The sequence below is a fragment of the Simochromis diagramma genome, unplaced genomic scaffold (genome assembly GCF_900408965.1).
Source record: "Simochromis diagramma unplaced genomic scaffold, fSimDia1.1 OVJJ01000596.1, whole genome shotgun sequence".
NCBI lineage: Eukaryota > Metazoa > Chordata > Actinopteri > Cichliformes > Cichlidae > Simochromis > Simochromis diagramma.
Genome location: NW_024387245.1, coordinates 24,726,054 through 24,746,843, shown reverse-complemented (window position 1 = coordinate 24,746,843; position 20,790 = coordinate 24,726,054). Strand labels below are relative to the sequence as shown.

At 43.2% G+C, this 20,790-nt stretch overlaps 1 protein-coding gene across 2 annotated transcripts; it reads left to right on the top strand.

The window, feature by feature from the left end:
• The first annotated feature begins 1,926 nt into the window (after nt 1-1,926).
• lrsam1 (leucine rich repeat and sterile alpha motif containing 1) lies at nt 1,927-20,649 on the top strand. Of its 2 annotated transcripts, none has more exons than XM_040000138.1 (25): nt 1,927-2,237; nt 5,718-5,896; nt 5,977-6,033; nt 6,725-6,769; nt 6,997-7,074; nt 7,316-7,384; nt 7,469-7,553; nt 7,634-7,755; nt 7,838-7,928; nt 9,783-9,892; nt 10,013-10,042; nt 10,809-10,931; nt 11,075-11,214; nt 11,308-11,352; nt 11,891-11,961; nt 12,243-12,342; nt 12,433-12,520; nt 12,615-12,689; nt 13,009-13,089; nt 16,546-16,641; nt 17,557-17,655; nt 17,735-17,866; nt 18,481-18,547; nt 18,689-18,903; nt 19,745-20,649. In XM_040000138.1, exons 2-25 carry the CDS (start codon nt 5,825-5,827, stop codon nt 19,865-19,867), a joined length of 2,214 nt encoding a protein of 737 aa, XP_039856072.1. In that variant the 5' UTR covers nt 1,927-2,237; nt 5,718-5,824; the 3' UTR covers nt 19,868-20,649. The 2 variants fall into 2 exon arrangements, with proteins under 2 accessions (XP_039856072.1, XP_039856071.1); XM_040000137.1 differs by having other exon boundaries at nt 17,732-17,866.
• Nucleotides 20,650-20,790: the final 141 nt, after the last annotated feature.

The window sequence follows — 20,790 nt, the reverse complement described above, 5'->3', positions numbered from 1 at the left end:
CGCTTTGCTTCAAGAGAGAAATTATTCTTCTTACAACAACAGGGATTTATTACTAAATAAAAACAGAATCAATAAACAACTCAAATCAGTTTAACTTAAAGAGTTAGGCTTTCTGCTCCAGATTTATTTATAATATTTATTTAAATCTAATTTTATTTATGTATTTTAATGGGCGTGTTTCTAATTTATTGTTCAAATGTGAAGAGCCAATCCTGGAATAAAAGGAGTCCAAGGGGACCAAGAAACAAAGAAGGAAGGAAAGTATAAGAAGGAATGGAGAAGGATGCAAAGGGGACGAATGGAAGGCATTTAGGAAGAAGGGATAAAAGGATGTAAAAATTAAGGAAATTACAGTTCAAATGGAAAGGACCAGGGGAGGAAAAAATTAAAGAGCAACAGGGAATGAATGAATGAAGGAAGGAAATTAGGAACATGGAAAATAAGGAAGAAAGAGAAAAGAAGGAAGGAAGAAAGGGTGACAGACGGACTCAAAAAGTAAGGAATATGGAAGGAAGGAAGGAAGGAAGGAAGGAAGTTGGGAACAAGGTAAGAAAGAAAAGTTTGAAGGGGGAATGAGAAAAAGGAGGAATAGAGAAAAGGTAGAAAAGTATGAAGGACGTAGGAGCAAGAGAAATAAGGATTTAAGGATGAAAGTGAAAAGAAGGAAGGTAGGAAGGAAAAGAAGAAGTGAAATAAATTAGTAAGGAAGTAAACTGCATGTCTATTATATTTATTATTATTATTATTATTATTATTATTATTATTATTTTAAGTTCGTTTCACCTGTCTTTTATATACAGTCTATGGATGAGGGTAATTATGAACCTTTGGAATTAAAATCTGACTTTAAGTTTATTAAAAGTCTCCCCTCCTTCACTGAAGATTCATTAGTATATGCACAATAAGACCACGACAAGCCTCACATGTAACACCTCCTCTGGTAATAAGCCCACACATGATTCTGTTCTGAGGACCCTGGTGTTGTTGGAGGGGGGATCTGTAGTGTGTGTGAAGCTTTTTAAACTAAAGGGGGGCTCCGGGGAGAGCAGCTCTAACCACAGTGTCAGTTCCCTGTCAACACCTTTAATTATGTGGTTATTTATAGCTGCGCGGGCGCCTCTTGTGGGTTCAGAGTCATACATCACACCTGCAGAGGGCTGTGATAAACACTGCTCGGGTTCAGGTCTGCAGGTTATCTGGTTATGTTAATATTTTTATTAAACCGACCAGGTGTGTTTAGTCAGTGGAGTTATAAAGCATGCAGAGAGGGTGAGGCTTAAAACCACAATCAAAAACATCATGCTTTAAGAGCACACCTCTGAGATTATAATTACTGCCACATGCAAACAGCCGGGCTTCGTTCGGTGTAGCATAAACGTGCCTAGCGCGACCCCTGCTGGACAAAGTGCTCACGTGCGGGGTAAGTGCAAAGAAGCTGCACTACCTTAAAGGAGCGTGTTTTCTAAATTATCGGGCCAAAAAACAGAGGTAACAAATATTCAGACGCAGCATTTTCAGCCTTCGGGCTGTTTAAAAACGTTTTTAGATCTGAATGCCCTTTTGCCAAATTTAGCCTGAATCTTCGGCGCAGACTATTTTTTTTTGTGGGAGCTTTAAATAGGAAAGGACCTGGGCTTGTTTAAGTTAGTAAAGATATTTCACATCTCCTCCAAGAGGAGTCTTCATTTTTAAGACAAAAGGTGGAGGGTCCCAGGTATGCAATTCATAGGACTCATAAGACCGCCCTAAACTGGATGACTGAAAATCTACATAATCAAACACCTTTTTCAGTTATTATAATTAAGTAAGTAAGATGGGAGCAAAGCAAAAACAAGAAGTCTACACCACTCTTTGAAATATCAGCGGCAGTGCGATCTGGTATGACGTATGTGCACATGCGCAGTCTGAACTATAGGGGGCGACAGGCTCCTGCTATCACGCTGGAGCCGGTAACGGGGCGGAGAAGAAGAAAAATGCAGTTAACTGTTTGTTTTGATTGCATTAATCAGCTCGTGCAGGTTAGCAGCAGTTCAGCCTCATTCGATCTGAGTGGAAATATTACCGTATGGCTTCCTTTTTATGAGCTACGAGGGTAAAGTGGGGAGGAGTTCAGATTTAAATAGTTAAAATCGACTAACTGGACCGGCTACTTCACATGTTAGCGAACATCGGAGCTTCCTTTAAACATTTTTATCCTGAGAACAGCGAAGAATAGGAGAGACTGTAATAATCACACGGTGAGTTTGAAACCTGACATTACTCTGACTCCACTTCCTGCTGTTGACACACTCCAACAGGCTACAGTTTAATGTTGTCATTTAGCATGTTAGCTTATCCGTCAGCACAGTTTAGTGTAGCTGAACGTGTCGGCTGTCAAAAGGTGAGCACAGGTGGGTTAAAGATGGTTGTCATCAGGTTTAAAGTCTACTGAGGTTTATTATCTTTTTCTAATTCTACTGATTAACGTCATGTCAGTTTACGGTAATCCTCCGTTCCCCTCCCCAAAGCCACACCCACAAGGGCCTTCAGCTGTGGGAAAATCCATACACCAAGCTCCCCGTGACTGTGATCATACAGATCACATATGTCATTGTGATTCATCTAGGAATGAACTGAGCAACCAAGTCTTTAAAGTCTATTCATAAACAAATAAGTCAATAAATAAACCAAATAATGCCATTATATACAATGTAAATCAGTGTAGCTGTTTATGAATTTAAAAAGTAAAACATAATTTTGTAATTTTAGTTTGAATTTGTATTCATTTGCTTCAATGTGAAAATCTGTAGAAAATGATGGCAGTAAGCACTATGGAACAGCCCACTGATGAGCTTAGCTTTTTAAATGAGTGTACACCATAGCGCCCTGTTCTGGATGAGTTCAACAGCACTTGCCTACTTTGTCAATCACTAATCTGCGTTGTCAGCCTGTTTTGCTCTAATGGGACCATAAGTTCCCAAATGAGCTTCTCGTTGTTTCCTCTAGAACTTTAAACTAGTATTTGAGTCCATAAACTCATCAGGAAAGTGTTTACTTATGTCACTGACTAAGTGAGAAGTTGTATCCTTTTCCCATAGATTTTTCTGTAATTGGACTTTTTTTTTTTTTTTTAACAACCTGAGGAGTCGCCCCCTACTGGCCATGAAATAGAGTGTACGTTTACAACAATTCTCAGATCTGGAGGTTAGTCAACCTAAAGTGAAGACTTGTATGAACCATTAGTGTTAAAATCCTGTTACTGGTGGCTCCTGGTAGCTGCACGATGACCAGGATGCAGTACCAAGCTGGTTGGATGGATTTCCCCGCTGGATGGCTTTGCACAATGTGGAAATTTCAAAGGAGAGGGACATGAATTTTGGAATTTAACTGTATTTCATCCTTAAAAATAGATGTCTGAATCATGACTTTTGCAACCTTTTTATTGACAAAGACATCATCCATGGAGAGGCATATTATATAAAAGTGAGAAAGTAAAATATTTTTAAAAACCCAAAAAACTAGGTGTTTTTTTTTTTTTTTTTTTTTTAGGTGTAAATGTCCCATTAAATAACAGGTTTTTCCAACACAAGTAAACCATTAAGTGCCAGAATATGTTATGTTAAATAGCAGATGTTTCTCTGTTTGTCTGTAATTTTATGGATTTATTTTGAAAGTGTAAGCCCAAGGGGCCGTGCTGTTTACTGCAGCTGCATTCACATTCACATTGAACTGTCTGAATGTGAAAACACTGAGGCATTTTACTTTTCATAGACATCTCAAGCTGTTTATCATCAGCCCATATATATATATATATCACACCAGGCAAGACCCCAGGTGCAGGCTGTGTAAAGATGCCCCAGAGACAATCCAGCACATAACAGCAGGGTGCAAGATGCTAGCAGGCAAGGCATACATGGAACGCCATAACCAAGTGGCCGGCATAGTGTACAGGAACATCTGTGCCGAGTATAACCTGGAAGTCCCGAGATCAAAATGGGAGATGCCCCCAAGGGTGGTGGAGAATGACCGAGCTAAGATCCTGTGGGACTTCCAGATACAGACGGACAAAATGGTGGTGGCTAACCAACCGGACATAGTGGTGGTAGACAAACAGAAGAAGACGGCCGTAGTGATCGATGTAGCGGTTCCGAATGACAGCAATATCAGGAAGAAGGAACACGAGAAGCTGGAGAAATACCAAGGGCTCAGAGAAGAGCTCGAGAGGATGTGGAGGGTGAAGGTAACGGTGGTCCCCGTGGTAATCGGAGCACTAGGTGCGGTGACTCCCAAGCTAGGCGAGTGGCTCCAGCAGATCCCGGGAATAACATCGGAGATCTCTGTCCAGAAGAGCGCAGTCCTGGGAACAGCTAAGATACTGCGCAGGACCCTCAAGCTCCCAGGCCTCTGGTAGAGGACCTGAGCTTGAAGGATAAACCGCCCGCAGGGGCGTGCTGGGTGTTTTTTTTTTTTTATATATATTTTATTTATTAGTGGTTTCAGAATCTCATCTCTGCTTTTTGCGGATGATGTGGTTCTGTTGGCTTCATCGGGTGGGGGCCTCCAGCTCGCACTGGAATGGTTCGCAGCCGAGTGTGAAGCAGCGGGAATGAGGATCAGCACCTCCAAATCTGAGGGATGAGTTCCTGCCTCAATTGGAGGAGTTCAAGTATCTCGGGGTCTTGTTCGCGAGTGATGGGAGAAGGGAGCCGGAGATCGACAGACGGATTGGGGCTGCGGCTGCAGTGATGCGGCCGCTGCACCGATCCGTCATGGTGAAGAGGGAGCTGAGTGTAAAAGCGAAGCTCTCGATTTATCGGTCGATCCACGTCCCTACCCTCACCTATGGCCACGAGCTGTGGGTAGTGACCGAAAGAATGAGATCGCGGATACAAGTGGCGGAAATGAGCTTCCTCTGAAGGGTGGCTGGCCTCTCCCTTAGAGATAGGGTGAGAGGTTCGGCCATCCGGGAGGGGCTCAGAGTAGAGCAGCTGCTGCTCCACATCGAAAGGAGCCAGCTGAGGTGGTTCGGGCATCTGACAAGGATGCCTCCTGGGCGCCTCCTGGGTGAGGTGTTCTGGGCATGTCCCACCGGGAGGAGGCCCCGGGGCAGACCCATGACACGCTGGAGAGATTATATCTCTCGGCTGGCCTGGGAACGCCTTGGTGTCCCCCCCGGCTGGGTGTCCCCCCCCAGCCACCTCCTTCACTAGCTGAAGGAGGTGGCTGGGGAGAGGGAGGTCTGGGCCTCTCTGCTTAGGCTGCTGCCCCCGCGACCCGGCCTCGGATAAAGCGGATGAAGATCGATGGATGGATGGATGGATGGATGGGTGATTTAAGTGTTCTAATTTCTCTGAGCATTGTAATAGACATATTAATAACATTACTTGTGTGACTACATCTGCATTGGAAATCTGCGATTGTTCACCTCTGAACACTGGTGGGATGAGGAGGAGTGTAATCCATAGTTACAGAAACACCTTTAACACCTACACAGAGCTTTGTGAAGGCTTTAAGGGTAAAACAGCTTGTCTCAGACAGAGAGTGAGCTGAAAGGCTTCATATACCTCCTAAACTAAACCATAAATAGTTTAGTCCCGGGATAAAAATGTAGTGCTGTAAACGAGCGGAATCGTTCCCTTTAAATCATTCAGTAATCACACTACAGCTTATTGTGTTTCTGTGATACAAGTTAAATTCATATTTATCTGATTAGTCTTTCATGTCTCTGCTTCTCCTAGAGCGCAGGTGGTGTGGTCAGGGTTTTCCAACCTGTCCGCCGGACCTCCGTGTGACTCTTGTTTGAGTGGAGGGGGAGGGAACAGGAAGGAAAACACCCGGGGTCAGGATGCCTCTATTCTTCAGGAAGAGGAAGCCCAGCGAGGACTGCCAGAAGAGACTCGAGTATCAGCTGTGCCGGGTAAGAAGAAGAAGCTGCTAGTGCTAGTGTTAACGTATCTATCACAAATCCACCCGCTTACTCTTAGTTATCCTCCTCAGTCTAAGGAAGCTGGTGCTGATGACATCCTGGACATCTCAGCCTGCGGGCTGTCAGAGGTGAGAGGAAAGCTGCACTGATCCCTGACAGCCATCGTGTTGTGGTTTACACATTAACCTGATGAGTAACAGTAGCCTTTATTTCTCTTTTTCTGTTATGTTAGCAAACTACTAATACTTCTAAACTACTAGTATTTTTGCTCTCTGTATAGCTATATGAACATCTGTTTACTTAACCTATTTGTGGATAATCTGTTCATCAATATTCCCACCTTTTATACTTATCTGTATATAATCTGCTCTTATTGCACTTACTGCTCTTGCACTTCTGATTAGAAGCAAACTGTATTTCGTTACCCTGCATATATATTTTATATATTTATACATGTGTTATGACAAAAAAGTCCTAATCTATCCTAAACAAAGGAAAAACTCTGCAAACAGAAGAGAAACGGAAGAGAGCAGGGAGTCATTAGTGGGAGCACTAATGAGTCACAATGTGAATCGATTAGTTAGCAGTTTTCGACTTCTATTAAAAAAAAAAAAAAGCCAAGTTGGAGCTAAACTGTGTTTTATTATTGCTATTTTTGCTGAGAGATTACTTCCAGCTGTGCCACCATCAACAGAACAGCATTTTTCTTTCATTCTTTTCTTTGAGTTTTTTTATCCCATTTTTTTTTTTCCTGAGATTGACTAAGATGTGATGAAATTGTGCTGGCTACAGCTAATGTTTTTGTGTGTTACATCACAGGCCCCCTCGAGTGCCTTTTCCATCAGCAAAGTGCTTCATAAGAAGGTGAGACAGAGTTGCAGAGCTTTTAAGTGGTTTGATATTTATTTACTCAGTGAAGAGTTTCTGCAAAAAATCTCACACTCACAATATTCCTCAGACTCCAGAACTTAGAGCTTCAACCAGTGCTTTAGCTCCTCCTCTTTTTAGCTATCTCTCTTCTGACTGGCCTACCCTCACAGACTAACAGCAGATAGAGCAATGAAAATGTTACCTCTGTTTCTTTCATTCAGGTACTTATCCTCCACAACAACGAGCTGCGGCATCTGGTGCCCAAAGGCATTGACATCAGCACCCTCATTACATTAAAGGTAAGCCCTGGGACCCTGTGACATCATCATATCCTCTTCATAGGTGATGGTGTTTCTCTCGTGATTTTTTTTTTTTTTTTTTTTTTTTAAACGTACTGCATTTCGAATGTGTACCTCAGCTTGAGGCTCATAGCTCATCATTGTTTTTAACTCTGTGTTACCTTAGAGTTTGTTAGAGTTAGCATGCAGATGTTAGTGCTGGATTTATTTTCTGAGAAAACCCTCCTGTGACCCTCCGAAGGTTTTAGACCTGCATGAGAACAAACTCACCTCTCTGCCAGAGGACATCGGGAAACTGACGGCGCTGCAGGTAAAGCCTGCTCTCCAGTTATACGGGAAGTAAGTGTGAATAAATGTCGTCAGCATCCACCTGCGGTCTTTCTTCTTCTGTCAGATCCTGAATGTGGAGAAGAACCGTTTGAAGGCCCTGCCAGATTCCATCGGGAACCTGCGCCTCCTGCAGACTCTTAATTTAAAGGGTACGATGCTTCCTGCTTGCTTGCTCTGAAGCGAGATGAGTCACAAGAAGCTAGTTGTGTATTTTCTTTTTCTCTAACAGGAAACTGCCTCACTGAGCTGCCGTCCTCTGTTGGTTCTCTGAGCAGCCTGCGGACACTCGATGTGAGTGACAACAACATTGTGACGCTTCCCAAAGCGCTGGCCTACATCCGCACCTTAGAGGTGAGGTGTCCACTGATTCAGACCTACAGGAAGTCTGAAAACAAACTGGTGTTTTATAAGTGTGTGTGTGTTTCTGTGACAGAGTTTTAGCCTTGATGCTGCCATGATGTCCTTCCCACCTTCGTCTGTGTGCACAGAGGGAACAGAGAGCATCCAACGCTTCCTGTGCACGGGTAGGATTTGCCGCTCGTGGTCACTCATTTATTTGTTGATTAACGGCAGAAAAACGTAAACCTACAGGGTTCCTGTCTGAGATCACAGTCAAGAAAATTAATCTTAAAATGTCTTATTTCCTCAAACTGTAGGTGAGAATTCTGTTGATTGCTGCCTTTCCTACTGGCTCACTGAGATTTAGTAGCTCCTTAGATTTACCACATAGGGCGCAGATGCTGATGCTTCTTTGCTGTGTTGGAAATAATGAGCCTGTAGCGATGACGCAGACTAAATTGTAATCGATTGATGGTTTCTTGTAACAACAGTGAAGTTTTTATCAGAAGTTTAATCTTTTCTAAACATCCTTCAAGTGAGTATTTATCTATTTGCATCAGTAATACAATAATAATAAAAAAGGCACAGTCTGTTCAGAATTCATAGAAAATAAATAATGATAAATAAATAAATCTGTTTTTACACATTAATCTTGAAGTTTTAAATTTGAGGAAACAAGAAATGAAAATGTTGGTCTTTCTGTGTTTTCCCGTGCCGCGTCACAGATGAGGTAAGCAGATGATGATGCTGATTTGTTGTTCGGTTCAAAATGCAGAAGTGCACAGAAAAAAGGAAAGATAGCAGGGAGTTTGTTTCTAATTTCCAGTATAAAGAAAAAAAAAAAGGATTTACAAAAGGGTTAAAAATACAACATTTTTTTTCCACACGATTCTGTGTTAGTTCTTATTTATTAGGTCTTTAAAAAGGTCTTAAAAGGAAAAACTTTGATATTTTTAAATAGTGCAGGAACTGCAGCCTTTGGTGTAACAGCACGTCCCTTCATGTAAACGTGATATGAGCGGAGTGTGGCTAACGTTAGCAGCTCTGGCAGCAGTAGACTTCTTCCTTCGCTAGTTAGCGTCAGCACGTCTGTGTGAATGTGGTTTACACCTCGATCATATCTGTTGGCTTTGGGTGCCCGGTCTGCATGTTTTTAACTTCCTGTCACAGAAAAAGAGACAAAGCTATGACTTTGTCTTTGAACTGATGGTGTTGTACATGAATGGAACATGAATAATTCGTTTAAAGATTTCAGATGCTTACAATATATTGCATATAAAAGAAATGTTGTAGAAAAACATCAGATGAGCTTAAGGTCCGGGACGCCGGTTTAGCTCAGTGCATTGAGCGGGCGATCACATGCCATACGAGAGATATGGCTGAGAGTGGCCGGCCCAGGTTCAAAGCCAACCCGTGGCTCTTAGCCGCATGTCGTCCCCTCTCTTTCTCCTTCCGCTTTCCTGTCAATAAAGCTGAAAAAGGCAAAAAAAGGAAGGAAAAAAAAAAGCTTCAGGTCTTCCACAACACAGTTACTCTAAACAAACGGCAATAAATTCTACAAAGAGTTCAGTAAAATTCACAGATTTGACACGAACACAGACACTGAATCTGAAATCAGAACATATGCATGTGTATTTTTACTGTTTCACTTCTCCCTCTCTCGTATGTGTGCGGTTACTTCTGCTGAGGCAGCGACTTTCATCTTGGCATTACCTCATGTTGTTTTAATCAGGCCGTGAGAATTCCTGGTCCAGCCCGCAGCTCCACCACTTTAACAGCATTGTACACTTTGCTGACCGTAGCATCAGGAGGATCATGAACTCAAAAGACCTGCATATGCCCTCTTGGTTAATGAACAGCAGTTATTAAGGTGGAACCCATCTATAGAGACCAAAACTGTTGTTTTGGCACAAGTTAGAAGTTTTAATATCTAGGCTTCTCTGTGTCACATCACGGTGTAAACTAAAAATGTGCTGTATGATTGTTGTGGTTTGGGCAGCATGAAGGTGATTTGACTGGTTGGTTGGTTTGGTTTCCAGAGCTGGGAGAGGAGTACTGCCCACCCTCTCAGTACCTCCTGCCGGTGCTGGAGAGCGACGGCGGCAAGCAGAGCTCCGACTGCCTGGATGGGTTGGATGAGGCCTGGCAGGTACAGCTTTCTCTTGTGGAGTGTGTAGAGGACACGAACACCAGCTTCTTTGATACGTTTATGGATTTCTGTGTGAGATACTACAAGTGTCTTTCAGTGTTTCCTCTTTTTCTGTTGCAGAACAAATTTAGTGACTACGAGAAGAGAAAGGTTGGTGACAAGACATTCCTCATTTTTCTTCAACATCTTTTAATATCTTAGTTTTATCTAGTACCTTTTCTACTTCTTTCAGGCATACAAGTTTTCTTTAATATTTCCTGTGTCGTTTTTCTGCAACACCAGAGTGAAGAACAAAGTTATAGCACATCTTTCAACACAACTACTAGCTTTTATCCCCAAACTTTTGAGTACATGACACAAAGAGAACACAAGCGCTCTTCTCCTAGCAGAGAGCAGTTTTGATGTAATTTTTTTCGGTCAGTTTCAAACACGAGGTGCCATAAAGGACAGTCCACGTATCTGATTTCCTGCTGTCTTCTGAAAATAACTTTTTTGACCACCAACTTCTCAACTGAAGCGTTACTGTGGTGCACCACAAGGTTCGATTTTAGGTCCCAGTTTAATTTCCATTTCTAGACTCTGATAAGTTTTGTAGTTCCTTTGCTGCTTTTTTGTGTTTTAATTGTTTCAGTGAAATTAAATATTCTTATTTTATTTATTCTTATTACAATTTCTTGTTCTGTCCCCACAGAAGTTTTTTTTTTTTTTTTTTTTAGATTATTATTGTGGAAACTGGCTGCAGACTGTAGCAGTAGTTGTTATTATTATGTAGTTATTATTTAGAGGGCTGAGAATCTGCAGATAAGGCTTTCTGTTCAGAGGTGTTGCATTATTTTTACATGAGCTGAATAAAGTGAAACCTGTGTTTGAGCAGCTGAAGTTTGAAAGTTTTCTGACTGGTTTGTATGTCCTGCAGGAGCAGAAGCAGCAGGAGAAGTTGGCCTTCGAGAAGCACCTGGAGGAGAAGCAAAGGGAGCATACCCAGCTTGTAATGATGAAAAACTCCAACAAGGAGAACATCCTCAACTCAGTCCGACAGGTAATAACAACCGCCCAGAAGTCTTCTTAAGAGGTTTAATTGTCAGCTCCTTCTTTCTGTTAACACAGAATCATCCCTGATGATGATGATTCTGTGTGTAATTCCTAAAATTGCCTGTTTTATATGCTGTGTGTGCCTTTTAGGAGCAGGAGCGGGTGGAGCAGGGCGTCAGCAAGCAGCAGAGAGCTCAGGAGGCTGAGAGGCAACTGGTGCTGGAGAAAGTCAGACAAGCTGAAGACAACATCAGCAGTCGCATCAGCAGCCTGCTGATGGACAACAACAGGTCTGAAGGAGGGGTTTCTGTGGATACTTTAAATATGGCGTCTCCACTGATGAGTCTGTGCTAACTGCAGTGTGTTCATTTGCATCCTTGCAGGCAGAAAAAGAGTGCAGAGTTCCTCCAAGCCATGGAGGAGGATCGGTGAGTGTTCTGACCAATGATCCATAACACACAGGGAAGAGAAATAAGACTCTACAACACAGCAGCACTCATCCAATTGTTTCCCACTTAGCTGTCTATTTCTGGAGCACTTTGTGAAGGAGATGCATAAAGTGCTTTCAGGGATGGGAGGGTAAAAAAAAAATAACAGCAGGACAAAAGAACACTTTACAAACCAGTTTGGAGGGCTTGATTTTCATATTCTGATCTTAATGGAATACAGATCGTGAGTTGCTGCGTTGCTCCTGTCTGGAATCTGACTCCATCAAAGCCAGTGGCGATGCTGTATTGTGATGGAGGTGCTGGTAGTTGTGTGAGATATTTCATGAGGGTACAGCGTGGTCCTAGTTGGACTTCAGTTGATATCTTGTCAACACATTACAAAGATGTTTTGTCGATAAAGTCACAGTGATTGTTTCTTCACATCCTGTTTAGGACTTAGCCGTTTTAAACACAGGAAGTTATAGAAAGTTCCTGTAAGTCTGCAGTGAAATGCTGAAACAAAATGTTTTCCCCTCAGGATCCGTATGGAACATCTGACCACCATCACGCAGGAAGAAGCTAACTCACTGAGGAAGAAGGAGGTGGCAGGTATAGAGCTTGTCTCATTCAGGCATTAAAACACATAATTTTACTCAGTTTTTTCTACTCTGGCTCTGTATGATGTCATAGAGAGGGGATCTCCCTAATATGGTCATCTGAGGTATGGAAAGTTAATACTTAAAGCGTGAGATAAAGAAGGATTATTTTGAAGTGTGAATCATGCAAAGCTACTCTAAGAATGAAAACATAGAGCTGGAAAAGACAAAAACGTAGCTAGCATGCTCCTCACGTGGTGTTTTCTTTCCCCTCTCCTTGCTCTCTGTTTTTAGCGGCCATGCAGAAGATGCTGTCTGACAGCTGTGCCATGAGCCTCCTCCAGGAGGCCAGTGACTACCGCAGACAGAGCCTGGTCACTGAGGCCTGCAGGAGGTCAGAAACATACATATACACAAACCATAAACAGGGAGACCTGTGACAGCTTTTGGAAAGATGTTGTAATCTCTTCTCCTTATGTAACAGTTTAGAGAATTTAGACAGGAAGTTTGACAAGATGCTGTGCCTCCAAGTTCTGGACAAGTCCAAAGCTATCGCCCAGATCTTACAGGAGGTAGGATGAGTAGAAATGAAACCCCCACTCTGTTTAAAGCTGCTGGACTCGGTAACCCACCTCGGTGACCTGCCTTGAATGGTTGTCTTTGCAGGAGGAGATGCAGAAGGCAGCATTCCAGGCGCTGCAGCTCCAAAAAGACGCCGTTCATGGGTACATCCGTAACCAGGTCGGTGACGATGCATCATTGTTTTTTATTTGTTTTTTTTTATTTTGCTTTGTTTTGTTTTTACAGCTCGTTTCTGCCAGAGGTCCAAAAAACTCAGTTAATTCAAGTCTAAGGAAAAAAAATTGCTGAAAATGAAAAGACACCGGGCATTAACGTCATTTTACTTTTTCCCACAATCTGCTCATAATCAGATTCATCTTACTCATCCTAACAGTAATGAAGATGTCCAGTTTAAGTTGCTTCTCATAGATTATTATAGCCTCGACAGCATGTCCCCTCTCCTTGCTTGCCTCATGTCTGCTTCTCCACTGTCCCTCAGATCCATCTCATAGAGGGTGAGTTAATGCAGCTGACAAAACTGGAGATTAAAAGACGCAATCTGGATGCTGAGAACCTGCAGGTGGGTGTCACCGCCTTCTTTGTTTGCCCTCCCATGTTTATTTTCACTTCCATGTCATCGCTTCATGGCAGCAGTTCAACATTTCAAGAAAACGATCAGCAGCTTTAAATGTGCGACTTAAAACGAGTGACAGAGGCAACTACAGTAAACAAACTGGCTACCAGTGAGGTTTCAGGAAGAAAGCTTAAAAGCGAAACGGCAGACAACATTGGGCAGTCCTTTTAACTGATCGAGCTGCGATCAATAAAAATGCAAAGAATTGTCAATGCAGGGTTATCAAAAAATAGAATAGAATAGAATTCAACTTTATTGTCATTGCACATGCACAGGTACAGGGCAACGAAATGCAGTTTGCATCCATCCAGAAGTGCTTTAGTGATACAGATATATTACAATATATATTAGCAATAATATAGATATGTAAGTATATTACAGAAATGGGTCTATTATGGTATGTTATAATGTACGCGGTATGAAGTATGTTGTGAATATTCTATAACTATAAGTATGTACAGGCTGTAGTGAGTACAAGCTATGAACAGGATATAAATATGAAAAACTATACAGAATATGAAATGAATAACTTTACAGAAATCTGAGATATACAGCTATACAGAAATGGGAACTATGCAAGTTGTAAACAGTTGTAGGGTTAAAAATTATCGAATGTACAGAATGATTATTTACACAGAGCTATGCAGTAGTGCAGTTAAGATAAGTGAGGGTGTAGGTAGTTTCTACAGAGGCTATATAAAGTGCTAGTGGTTGTGAGTGGTGGTTCAGTCCATGTTATTATTGTGTGTTTGAGGGTACAGTTGTCCATTGTGGGTGTGTGTGTGTGTGTTCAGTCCATGTGTTAACATGGGTCAGATGTCAGGAGGCAGAGTTCAGGAGTCTGACAGCTGTGGGGAAGAAGCTGTTCCGGTACCTGGTGGTCTCAGTCTGGAGGCTCCTGTAGCGCCTCCCAGAGGGCAGGAGGTTGAAGAGTCCATGTGATGGATGACTGGGGTCTTTGGTGATTTTCCCAGCCCTTTTCAGACACCGCTTCCTGTAGATGTCTTTCATGGCAGGAAGTGGTGCTCCGGCGATGCGCTGGGCAGTTTTCACGACCCTCTGCAACGCCTTCCGGTCCGAGGCAGAGCAGTTCCCGTACCAGACTGTTATACAGTTGGTCAGGATGCGCTCGATGGTGCAATGATAGAAGTTCACCAGGATGTCTGAGGACAGGTGGTTCTTCCTCAGAGTCCTCAAGAAGAAGAGGCGCTGGTGAGCCTTCTTGACCAGCTTGGAGCAGTTGGTCGTCCAGGTGAGATCCTCGGAGATGTGGACACCCAGGAACTTGAAGCTGCTCACACGCTCCACAGCCGTCCCCTTAATGTGGATGGGTGGATGTGGGTCAGCATTCCTCCTGTAGTCCATGATGAGCTCCTTGGTCTTCTCGGTGTTAAGCAGCAGGTTGTTTGTGTCGCACCACTCAGCCAGACGATCCACCTCCTCCCTGTAGGCGGCCTCATTGTTGTCACTGATGAGGCCAATCACCGTGGTGTCATCTGCAAACTTAATGATGGTGTTGGAACCATCAGCAGGTCTGCAGTCGTGGGTGAAGAGGGAGTAGAGGAAAGGGCTCATCACACAGCCTTGTGGTACACCGGTGTTCATCGTGATTGTAGATGAGCAGTGGTTATCCAGCCGGACATGTTGGGGGCGGTTGGTCAGGAAGTCCAGTAACCATTTGCAGATGAGGGAACTGATGCCCAGGTCTGTCAGTTTCCTGATGAGTTGTGAGGGGAGGATTGTATTGAATGCTGAACTGAAGTCTATAAACAGCGTTCTGGCGTAGGTGTTGTTGTTGTCCAGGTGTGAGAGGACAGAGTGCAGTGCGATGGAGACTGCATCCTCTGTGCTCCTGTTCTGGCAGTATGTGAGTTGGTGGGGGTCCAGGGTGGGGGGGAGACAGGATTTGAAGTGTGCTAGGACCAGCTGCTCTAAGCACTTAGTGATGATGGGGGTGAGTGCTACTGGGCGGTAATCATTGAGGCAAGATGGGTTGGAGTTTTTGGGTATCGGGACGATGGAGGTGGATTTGAAGCAGGCCGGTACCACAGCGTGGGCCAAGGACAGATTGAATATGTCTGTCAGCACTCCTGCAAGCTCCCCAGAACACGCTCTGAGAACACGCCCGGGGATGCCATCAGGACCTGCAGCCTTGTGGACATTAATCCTGCTCAGCACCACTCCTACATCGGTGGGGGAGAGAGTCAGAGGTTGGTGGTCTGGCGTCACGTCTGCTTTGGTTGTGGTTGTGGGGTTCCCTCGCTCAAAACGAGCATAAAAGTTGTTGAGCTCGTTGAGGAAGGAGACATCAGAGGATGCGGGGGAGGGTTTGGTGGTCCTGTAGTCTGTAATGGTCTGGAGTCCTTGCCACATGCGTCGGGGGTTGGAGTTGGAGAAGTGTTCTTCTACCTTCTTTTTGTAATGGTGTTTGGCTTTTTTGATGCCCTTCTTTAGATTAGCCCTGGCTGTACTGTAGGCGTGTGCATCTCCTGACCTAAAGGCGGTGTTGCGGGCCTTCAGGAGGAGACGAAGGCCCGCAACACCGCCTTTAGGTTCATCCAAGGCTTCTGGTTGGGGTACATGGTGATCCATTTCTGGGTGGTGACACTGTCTGTGGTTTCGGAGATGTAATCCAGTACAGATGAGGCGTACTGGTCCAGGTCTGTGTGGGTGAACATATTCCAGTCTGTGTTTTTAAATCTGTCCTGGAGCACTGCGTCTGTCCCCTCTGGCCACACTTTAATTGTCCTCACAGCAGGTTTCACAGAAACAAACGCAAGACTAAAAAGGTGTTCCCCAAGGTTCAGTTCTGGGACCACTGCTATTTATTTTATATGTAAATAATTTCAGTCATATAAGACAAGTACAAACTTGGATTTTATGCTGATGACATGATGATGAACTGCTCTGCACCTCCTCAGGACCACCTCTCTGTCAGCAGCAGACAGCTTTTAATACAGTACAGCACAACCTGTGTGATTTATGCTGACAAAAGTAAACTGATGAAACTGTTTCATGTTGTGTATTTTTGCTGTGTATAGTCACGTGTGTGCTGCTAGTTTATGCGACTGCTGTTGGTTGTACTGCTGTCTGCTTTGGTGCGGAGGAAAAGATTCATATTAACTCATTCATATTAGTTCTTTTTTATTTACTTAACTTATTTTTAACGATGGAGTCACACTGCATTTTTTCTATGGTATTTTATTATAACATTGCACTCGAGTCCTGCATGGCCTTTTGAATTTGATATCCAATTTTTTTTTTTTTTTTTTTTGTGTAATATTTCAATTTAAGTTTATGTAATGTTGAATAAATAAACCTTAGTACTAACAAACATTGACTGCCCACAGCTGATAATGATGTGTGTGTAACGTCACTCCACTTGTGTGTGTTTGTGTGCAGGAAGTTCTGGTGGAGCAGCGCACGGCGCTCAGCGACATGTTGCAGCAGCTGCTGAAGCAGAGAGACCAGCGAGAGCAGGAGCTGCTGCAGGTTCTGGTGAGGAATTATCTCGTGGCAGTTTTGTTCTTCTTCTCCTAATTTCCTGTCATGTTTCTCCACTTCCTGTGGTGGGTGTTCATATTAAACATTAAGGTTCAAATAATGAGGTCAGCTTCCATACAGCAAGGCTTTGGTCTACTCTTAGTACTCCGTTTCATATAGTGACCTGAAACAGAATGGGCTTAGCATAGTCAACTTGTACCCTCTGTTTGTGAGAGGCAGCCAGTCAGAAGAAAGTTGGCCTAAAGGGGGAGGAGCTCAAACAGGTTGTTTCAGAGAGACGATGAAGGCTGCAGGTCTTGCAAGTCCCAGTATAAGATGAAGAAGTTCCACAACTCTCAGTGCTGAATCCAATAGAATTTGCTTTCTACATCCTTCCTTTATGTGGTGTCATTCAGTCATTTTCTGACATTGTTTTAATCATTTCTATACTGATGACATTCTGCTGTGTGCGTCTTTTAAGCCTTAGCGGATGAACAGTTAACCGTTTATCTCGCACTATCTCTCCATCAATGATCTTGATTGGGTATTGTGTGATTATTGGTCCTCCTGAACTATATAAATGTCAGTCAAACTCTTTCTACCTTCTCACAAGTCCAGCGTTCGTGATCTTTTCATTATATTTGATTCTTCTTTGAGCTTCAACTCTCATGAAAAATCAGTTTCACAATCCTGTTTCTTTCACAAATACATTTCTGGTTTCTTTTATTCAGTTTTAACTTTTACATTTTGTATTGCATCTAAATGCATTTTAATTTTCTATTATATTTTAATGTTTTTATTCCTTTTGTTGTTATGATGGCTTTGTGACCAGATGTCTATGAAAACTACTTTATAAATAAACTTTATACCTGTTTGTAGAGTTTGTTTCCTGTTCTGAGGATAAACAAAAACCCATGTTGTGTTTTTCAGGCTGAGATGGAGCTGAAGTCTGAGTCCAACCAGCAGAACTACTGGATGATCCAGTACCAGAGGCTGCTGGACGCTAAGCCGCTGTCACTCCGCATGCAGGTTACATAGCACAGATGAACATCTGCAACATCTGGAAACAGAGTGTGGCATCCCACCTAAAGCTGTAATCTCTCAGCAGGAAGCAGGTGTGGAGAAGGAGCTGGTGAACTTGCTGTGCAAACTGTCCGCTCAGCACTACCTGCCCATCCTGGCTCATCATCGAGTGACGACCGAGGCGCTTCACCACATGAGCTCCTCCGACCTCAAGAAGGTGCGTCTGCAGCGCAAGTTTCTGTCTGGGCTGCTCGATTTGTTTTTTGGTTTTATTTTTTAAAATGTTTATCTTGATTATCTGTCATATTGACTGGAAGCCATTTGATTGGCCCAGGTCTAGTTTCTGCACCAGCATCTGTGTATGAACATCAACATCAAATAATCAATCTCCAGTGTAATGAAACAGAAAATTGGTTTATTTCACTCCATTATTTAGTTACTACTTCTGCCTTATTGAATATTAAAGATGAGATTGTTACCAGAGACAGGGCTCAGCCTGGCTCTTGATCCAGCAGTGTTTTGGACAGATTCTTACTTTTGACAGATCAGACTAAACTATACATTTGGTGTTGTTATTTTCATAAATCGGGTAAAATTAGAAAAACAGGGAGGTGCTGTTTTGATGGTCTCTACTCTGAAGGTGAATGGTGTCTTGATTTACCTTCGTCACTGAGTAGCTGACATCTGCAGGTTTCTATACTCCAACTGGATCATGTTGCATTTAAAGATAATCTCAGTGTAACTTTTAAAGCTTTGTTTTTTTGGATCCATGGATCCATGTCACATCCAGGTTTATGAAATCATCAGCTTTATGGAATTCTTTGTTTTCAGTTGGGCATCAGTGAAGCAGGAATCCAGAAAGCTCTTCTGAACTGGGCCCGGGAACGCAAGCCTGAAGGTACAGTCCACACATCACACCACAGCTGAGCGTTAGTCACATTGTAACACTGACACACTGCAACTGTTTAATGGGACAGAGATGTTAGATTTTCAATGTTTAGCATGTGGAAAGTCACGTGATCCGTTTCCTCCTCTACAGGACCTTGTAAAGTCACCAAGCAGGAGGCGGAAGTGGAAGTCACCCCCTCTGCGCCATCTCCTTCCCCGCCTCCGTTCTTTCCCAGCACCTCAAACATCCAAATGCCCAGCCCACCACTCACCCCGGGGACCCCGGGGACCCCCGTCACCCCGTCAGCACCTACCCCCGTGGAAGGGCCGGGAAGCTCAGACTGTGTGGTCTGCATGGAGACCGGGGTAAGAAATGCTAAAATGGTCATGAGTTTAGTCTCAATGAGATTATAAGATCTGAGATCAGATGTCAGATTTGAGAGCACAAAACACGTTTTTAGCATAAAAAACTGTTTGGGGTTTTAATAAAGGGGCAAAGTGACAAGTTTGACTGACAGGCATGATCTCAGTTATACAAACATGATTTACTGAGGTTTAGTACAAGTGTTGCTGCTGGGAGCATTAATGTATTAGAAATGAGGAGGAGGTGTTATCAGGATGAACGCTGAACCATTGTGCTCTGAAACCTGGATTTTCTGATTTTTCCCTCATTTCTGATCTGATCTTAAATGGCAGTAAAACTTAACAAGTTTTATTCACCAAAACTGGAGCTCAGGCTTCTCGGTCAGTCTGTTGGTACAGCATCCTCACAGCAGCCCTATTATTGGCTAACTGCACTGAAAAGGCTCCAACAGCACAAACATGGTCCTGAGGTCCAGTTCAGGGACTCCAGTTAGCTGAGGTGAAGCCGAGCAGCTACACTGCCTGTGTGGCCATCCACCTGTCTGTCAAAGAGGCCACGCCCCTATTAATGCAAACTGTGCTTCAGTATAGTTAAGATCCAATGGGACTGACACGCTTTTGGAGCCTTGTGTGGCCACTAGAGGAACTGCAGGTTTTGGCATGAGAGGTGTTAGTTTTTATGTTTTTTCCACTGTTAAGTATTTTGGTAATAACAGTCTCCACCTGCATGGGTGGAGACTTCCTGCAGGAAGTGCTGATGGCTCATTCAAGATGGTGAGAACCAGGACAGCCTGAAAGATGGCTTCAAAGTTCAGATTACTCACTGTCTCTCCTGTCTCTGCAGTCTCAGGTGATCTTCCTGCCGTGTGGTCATGTGTGCTGCTGTCAGGTGTGTAGCGATGCCCTGCAGAACTGCCCTCTGTGCCGGGCCAACATATCCCAGCGCATACGCCTCTACCACAACTAGACCCTCTTCCCTCACCAACCGTCACTTTCAGCTATTTATGCATGACAATGAAGCTGCTGCTGTGTCGTGTCGAGAAGCTTTTAGTGGGTTTTTAAAGCGCTGAGCCACTTTTCCTGTAATCACCAAACTGTATTCTGTGAAGGACATTCTCAGATCTTTTTAACGTGTTTCCAGTCGTCTCTGGTGGATTTATTTGTGTCTGTTCTGTTTAAGTTGTGTAATTTTTATTTTATGTGATATATAAAGAGCCGAGTGGATGACACCACTCACTGACTGTTCACTGCCTTCATGACTGATGCGTGCCTTTTTCTATGACTTTTTTTTATTTTTATTTTAAATTCTAGTGTAGTAACCAAAGCTTAACGTTTAAATAACTCAGTATAATCTGGTGATCCTTAAAGATTTCTGTCCTCATTGCTCATCGTTTCCATCTCTGATTCGGCCTCTTACTGCTGCTTTTCCTTTCGTCCATCTGTTTCACCTGTACCATGTAACAGATGTCACCTGTCTGTGTGTAGCATCACTAATGCTGGTGTATTTTACCAAGTGCTCTTAACCTCTCGCATGCTTCAGTAAAGTCTCTCCTTTAATAACTCCACATGAGTTTGTTCAGTGTCAGAGATTCCACCTCAGCGTCAATGTGATCATATCGTCAGACTGTATGAATATAAAATCCATACGTGTCATTTCCTGTGGTCAGAGTGGGTGTTTTTTATTGATTATAACTACACAGGCAGATATCTCAACACAGTGTATGTATATAAACGTGAGCTATAAAACAACTACACACTCATTTCTGAGCTTTTTCTACCTTTACTGTGACCTTTAACGTCGATTTGAGGGTTTAACGTTTGGATTTGATTAAATCCTGAGTTCCATTTTATCGAGCTATTGATGAAGTTGGAAGGCTGGAGCAGTGTGAT

Bases quoted from the DNA above. Each gene is read 5' to 3' on its own strand.
- lrsam1 (XM_040000137.1), top strand. From the start codon at position 5,825: ATGCCTCTATTCTTCAGGAAGAGGAAGCCCAGCGAGGACTGCCAGAAG. The intron at 7,075-7,315 runs GTAAGCCCTGGG...GACCCTCCGAAG, and splicing joins GCACCCTCATTACATTAAAG to GTTTTAGACCTGCATGAGAA. The intron at 7,756-7,837 runs GTGAGGTGTCCA...TTTCTGTGACAG, and splicing joins CCTACATCCGCACCTTAGAG to AGTTTTAGCCTTGATGCTGC.